Source organism: Montipora capricornis, chromosome 8 (assembly GCF_036669925.1).
Source record: "Montipora capricornis isolate CH-2021 chromosome 8, ASM3666992v2, whole genome shotgun sequence".
Lineage (NCBI taxonomy): Eukaryota > Metazoa > Cnidaria > Anthozoa > Scleractinia > Acroporidae > Montipora > Montipora capricornis.
Window position 1 is genome coordinate 8133969 of NC_090890.1, and position 5875 is coordinate 8139843.

The window sequence follows — 5875 nt, forward strand, 5'->3', positions numbered from 1 at the left end:
ACCCAAATTTCATTTTGAACTATGACAATGATGAGTTTAATCGAATGCAAACTGATGAGCAATTTGCAGACAAGCAATACAAATTTTGTCAATGAAAACGAAATGGGGTGTCCCAGAAAAGAAGACCCGAAGACCCCAAAAACTCGAAAAAGTAACCCAAAACCCTCAATTTGGCTAACCCTAGGCCTAAAGTTGTTTTTTTGAGTTACCTCAAGCGAAGTTCAAGTCCTTCATTCCCTACAACTTGTTTCAAAGTGAAAGCTGGGCGATCCGCCATATTTAGCTGAGTAACCACTCCACATGTGGCCGGACATCTTCATTTCCCGTCGGATGTTACACTCTAGGTCTGAAAACCAACTTTAGGCCTAGGGTTGAAGGTTTTGAGTTACTTTTTTCGAGTTTTCGGGGTCTTAGGTTCTTCGTTTTCGAGACACCCAACGAAATGCCCTTCTTATAATGTACTTTTTGAAGCAGTGTTACGAAATAGCAAGAAATTAAAAAAAGACAATTAAGAGTCTTGACAACGCTGTTCGCGTCATTTTGGGAAATAAACCAATCATATTGCTAGCAAGTTTTTGACAACGCTTCGCTCTTTCTTTTTCTGATCTTGGGCACGCTCTGAATTAAACATTTACTTTGACGTTGAATGAATAAACTCGAATCCAAACTCGAACATGCCTTCCCCCCTGAATATTGTGGTAAAAAAGAAATAGAATGTAGGTCAGAAGTTTCTGTACTCTTATAGACAACGATATTCGTCATCACAGGTCAACATTGTGACCACTGTGATTAATATCGTTGTCGATAGGAGTACAGACAACGCTGAACCACAACATTCGATTTATTAGGGCCGTTTATACGAGAGAAAATAAGCCGCGGCTTACACTGGCCTCGGCGTACATAATACGCGAAAGGAACTATTTATACGAGTATAAACTCCCCGGCCAGGATAAGCCGCGGCTTGAGAAAGCCGTGAACGTAGATTTTGTACCATTTATACGGGGTGTTCGCGTCTTATGTAAGCCGCGGCCAGAGTAAGCCGCAGCTTATTTTCTCTCGTATAAACGGCCCTATTATGTTACAGAGCATAATTAAAGACGAAGACGTGGTTTAGCTGCATATAATTTGGCTAGTGTTTAAATTAATTTACGCACTGGTGTAGCTCCTTGAGTTTACATCTAAAAAGCGAGATCTTTTTGCGTATTGTACTTCCTAATGTCATTTAGGTTCTGCAAGTTTTTAATACGTGGCACTTCAGGACCCACCAAGTAATTAAAAATGAAAGCGTGGTTTAGCTGCGTCGAAATAAATATTTGACGGGAAAAGAAATGATTGTATGCACCGGCGTATAAAAACTACAAAGGTAACGAAGAGCATTAATAAAATGTTGCTTCTCGATTTGTTTTTAAATTATCTCCTTGTCAAGTCGCGATCCACAGTTGAGAATTTCACTCAAGTCAAATCAGGACGTTCGTCTGCTGGCATGCTTGTTGAGAGTGTTTTAGAGTGAAATTGTCTTAGATTTCTTTTGGAAGAATCAAGAGAGAGACCCTTCAAAGTTCCCCTCAGTTTGGCACCCGAGTTAAACAAAGGCGAAAGGTAAAGAACAAAAAGTGACATTTTTCCCTTGGGATACACGCGTACGCTTGTATGTGTAAGTGTATTAGTATTCGCATAATTTTTATTATCTCGCAGCTTTTCTCGACTGTCAACCCTTTGTCGTTGCTATGTAAATTCCTTTCTTTGGACAAAATATAAAACCCGAAAACCAACAACCAGATGAGTCTCTAATATAAAGATCCTGAGTCACGTCCGAACGTTGGTACGAACGACACTTTCAATTAACATGTAATAGCTCTGTTGTCTTCCATCGTTAAAGTTCTAATTTTCATGTGTCTGCTGAGTGAAATAAACGTCAACCAATTTCGTTAACAAGACATTTGCTGACAGCTTGAAGGCAGACTTTAACGCCTTGGACTTTCAAAGTGTTACATTCACCACTGTACCGAATTTCAAGTATGAAAGGAATGCGGGGATAAAAACCCCGCATTCCATCAGGATACTTCAAGATAGACCCCGCTGCGTCTCGTCATGGTTCCCTCTTACTTGAAGACAATAATTTATCAGTTACTGTTTAGCACTTGCAGCTATGTACAATGTACACAGCCCACAATTATGACCATTTTTTGTAAATATACTTATATATGTTGTGTCATGTAGATACCCTCTTCATCTTCTGTTGATGCAATGGTAGATAATGTCTGCAAAGCAGCAAGAGAACTTGAAAGCTCAAGCAAAGTATGTACGGTAGAAACCTATACATGGTTTTAAATACTTTTTTCAGATTACATAAATTTTCCTTTTCAACAACCTCAGTCTGTAACATTCACTTTTGTTGCGGAGTTGCCACTTACCTCCTATTAAAAAAAAAAGACAATGTCTTGAGCATCAGTAATAGTCCTTAATCATAAGTTTTTTGATTTATGATTCTTATGTTTTGTCCTCTTTCTAGTATCTGGAGCAGATGGTAGATACTATTCAAAAAGGCATAGAGGCAGCTGAGCAAGACTTGGTGAAAGATGCCGAGGAAAAACTTTTAGAGGAGGTACTAACAGTATTATTCATTTTTTGGTATAGCTTGGCTGTGGTTTTAATATTTTTAGTAAATTATTGAGATGGACAGCAAAACAATCACTCCTACTGAAACAGCAGTTTGTTTACAAACCCTCTGCATCCAGTTTCCTTCTTTTGTATGGTTATGATCATGTTTGTTGTTTTACCAGGGTCTCTTGAGGCAAGTGCCATTAGTAAGTTCCCTGGTTAACTGGCTTTCACCTCTTCCTGAAGAACCCAAAACAACAGGAAGGACATTCAACTTAACATCCGGTAAATTGTTCTATTTTAACAAGAAGTGTGCTAATATAATGTAGAAGGTCATTATGGAATTTGCACTCAAATTTGCATTTGTTTGTTATTGATTAAAAATGGCATAAGGGGTATTTTATACTAAAACAGTGAATAGTGTTGAAGGCACGCTCTGACTGGCTACGCGAATTCTGAATATCCTTACGTTTGCTATTCACCTGCGAGCAACTTACACGGCTCAGTAGGTATCAACCACTACTTCAGGACTGCTACTGCTACTGCTATCCACCACTTTGGTTTAACCCTATGTTGCTGCTGTCATAGCAGTGGTTTTTGTAATACTGGGTAATGCATAAAACTAAGCCCAATAATATGTTGTTGTTAATTCGGGAGGCAGTGTGGCCCAGTGGTTAGGGCGCTTGCCTTTAGATCCAGAGATCCCGGGTTCAAGACCCGCTCTGACCACTCGTTGAGTTTGATCCTGGTAGTCCCTGGTTCAACTTCCTAGCTGCACTTGTAAATAGCCAACTGGTTTGCCTCCTGGCCGGCCAGTTGGGATTCTTAACAGTTGTTGTTGTTCTGTTCCGTCATTTCGTTGCCCCTATGGGGAGCAGTCAACTAAGTATGTATTTTATTGTATAATTATCATTGATAGTGGATCACAACGGACAAAAAATCGTGTTAGTCACAGTATTAAGCAATATGCAAGGTATACAGTTAAATAACAATGAAAGCACAAGCTTACTGTAAGGCCAAATGGACGGTACATCATATTATTGCTTTTGCCTCTGGTTTGCTCAAAATGTGGTGCTATTCTTTTCACTTATGATTGTGTTATAGGCATAGAGCAAGTGATGTTAACATCTTAGGCAAAACTGAAAAAAATCATGAAACTATTATCAACATAGTAAATAGTGCCTTTTGAATTACAGGGAATCTTCACAGCACAGAAAAAATTTACAAATACCACATGCAAGTCCAGGAGGAGGAAGATGACGAAGCAACACCAGTAACTCCAACAAAGGCCTCACCAGCAGCCACACCGACAAAAGATAGTCTATCACCCTTAAAATGAATAACTAGCACGTAAAGGACTATAATTCAATTATGTACAAATTCTTAAGCAGTAAGTCATAGATGTATTTTAATGAATTAGTTTCCATTTTGTTATGCCATGAAGCTTACCTTCCAAGGACACAAATAAACAACCTCAGGTGCCAATAATTATTAAGGGGAACAAGAACTGATTGGTGCTCCCAAAAAATGGGTGACTCATGGAAATCAGCAGGGGTTTGCTTGCCAAGAAAAGTATAAATGGTTTTCAACAACTCGGACAGGATACATTACTGGTTTATAGCTTGGATCAGTGCTATTAGCTTCCAGCATCAATTATCGTGGGGCTATGGTGCATATAATTAATTAAGTACTTCTGAAAATAAGATCATCCAATAAACAAGGGTGGTCACTCAATTATTCAGAAATTGCATACATATTTACAAGGCAGCCCTGGCTTGGTGTCATAAGAGGAGGTAATTTAGTCAAGTAAAAGTACAGTGTAATGAAGGAGGTCCACAAAGGAAGAGGGTAAGAATTATTATTGTTTCGGTATTCGGATTGTCATAAATAATTTATTACAAAGGAAGTATTTAAAATTAATGTCAGGGAAATTACAGGTGTATGCAGTATATTATGATCCATAAAGTACTGTTACATTACATCTAAGGTCCCTTTGGCAACATCTTTGCCCTGTGTTGTACCTGATTGGTAAAATGATGTACGGTAATTGTGACAGGAAATTTGCAGTCAAAGCCCTTGCAAGCTGAGACAACCTTGTGAAGCAGAACTAGTCAAGTGTCTGTGTCCTTGTCACTTAACCGAGTTTTTATGGAATTTGAAATGAAGGTGACTTCTGGCAAGACAAATCCACTGAGTTTGGCTCCAGTGGACAACTTTTTTTTTCTTCACATACATTAGTCAATCTGTCTGCTACAATGGCTGTGCGTTAGGAAAACTTCAACTGTAATTTTGTTGCAAAATGCCGTGCCTTTTAGCCACAAGAATGACTTCACCCCTTGGGGTAAAATAATGTGCTAGTGTATGTAGTTTAAGGTGGTCAATATTATATTAAACATTTTACCACTATTATGAACAAAGTTCTTTTAATTAAGTAAAGAGCATTTTCACAAGAACGTCAGGTCTCATATTAGTCGTTAATAAGATTGTTTCATACCATCCTGTGGCACTGAACAGAAAATAACATGAACTTTGACATGATGGGTTTGACGTAGTGGGTTTTGCAGGTCTCAACTGCCTGTTTACATGTTCACTGTAGTCCCTTAAAAGATCCCGGAACATCTACCACAGATGCAACTCTTACTACAAAATTAATCAATACATCGGACAAAAACCTTAAGAACTGAACGAAAAGTTGATATCCTGGTTGGAGTGTTCACTTGCAGCCCCTTTTTAAAAATATTTTGTTGACCAGTGCTTTGGCATCACATGGTTAGACCAGGATAATAATTATTATTTTGCTTGTACTTAGTTAAAGTTTAAGAGTGCCATTAAACCAAGTGAAACAAGCCCTTGCCTGTTGTTAGCGAAGACAAAATCTATCAAGTGCCTGGCACAATGGGAGTGGAAGGGGTAAAACAGAATTCACGTGATTTAGACTTCATGCTTTGAAAAACTTGAGGAGAATTGGAGAGAATTTTGCATTATTTAGGGTACTACATCAAGGCTGATTTAACTCGGCTGTCTTGATAACAATTATTGGGATATGTCTTTCCTAAGCTCGTTCTCCCACATGCCTAAATGTTGACGGAGTAGTTTTGACAGGTTTGAGCAACGTTAAATTGATTTATAGATTATTTGACTAACAGTTACTGTCATATTTATCTACAAAGTGTTGGACTGTTGGAAGATGTAAATTTAGTTTTCAAAATGAAGACAACAATAGTTTGTAAATTGTTGGGTTCTTTAGAGAAATAAATAAAATGATATGTTGTAA

The 5875-nt window shown here is 38.2% G+C and overlaps 1 protein-coding gene across 1 annotated transcript; it reads left to right on the top strand.

The window, feature by feature from the left end:
- The first annotated feature begins 2220 nt into the window (after positions 1 to 2220).
- Positions 2221 to 5875, top strand: LOC138014467 (pyridoxal-dependent decarboxylase domain-containing protein 1-like). The gene is made up of 4 exons (XM_068861537.1): positions 2221 to 2298; positions 2513 to 2605; positions 2784 to 2886; positions 3798 to 5875. Exons 1-4 carry the CDS (start codon positions 2248 to 2250, stop codon positions 3938 to 3940), a joined length of 390 nt encoding a protein of 129 aa, XP_068717638.1. The 5' UTR covers positions 2221 to 2247; the 3' UTR covers positions 3941 to 5875.

Excerpts from the sequence above, each read along its gene's own strand:
- LOC138014467 (XM_068861537.1), top strand. The coding sequence starts at position 2,248 with ATGGTAGATAATGTCTGCAAAGCAGCAAGAGAACTTGAAAGCTCAAGC. Across the intron at positions 2,299-2,512 it reads AACTTGAAAGCTCAAGCAAA|TATCTGGAGCAGATGGTAGA; the intron begins GTATGTACGGTA and ends TCCTCTTTCTAG. Across the intron at positions 2,606-2,783 it reads AGGAAAAACTTTTAGAGGAG|GGTCTCTTGAGGCAAGTGCC; the intron begins GTACTAACAGTA and ends TTGTTTTACCAG.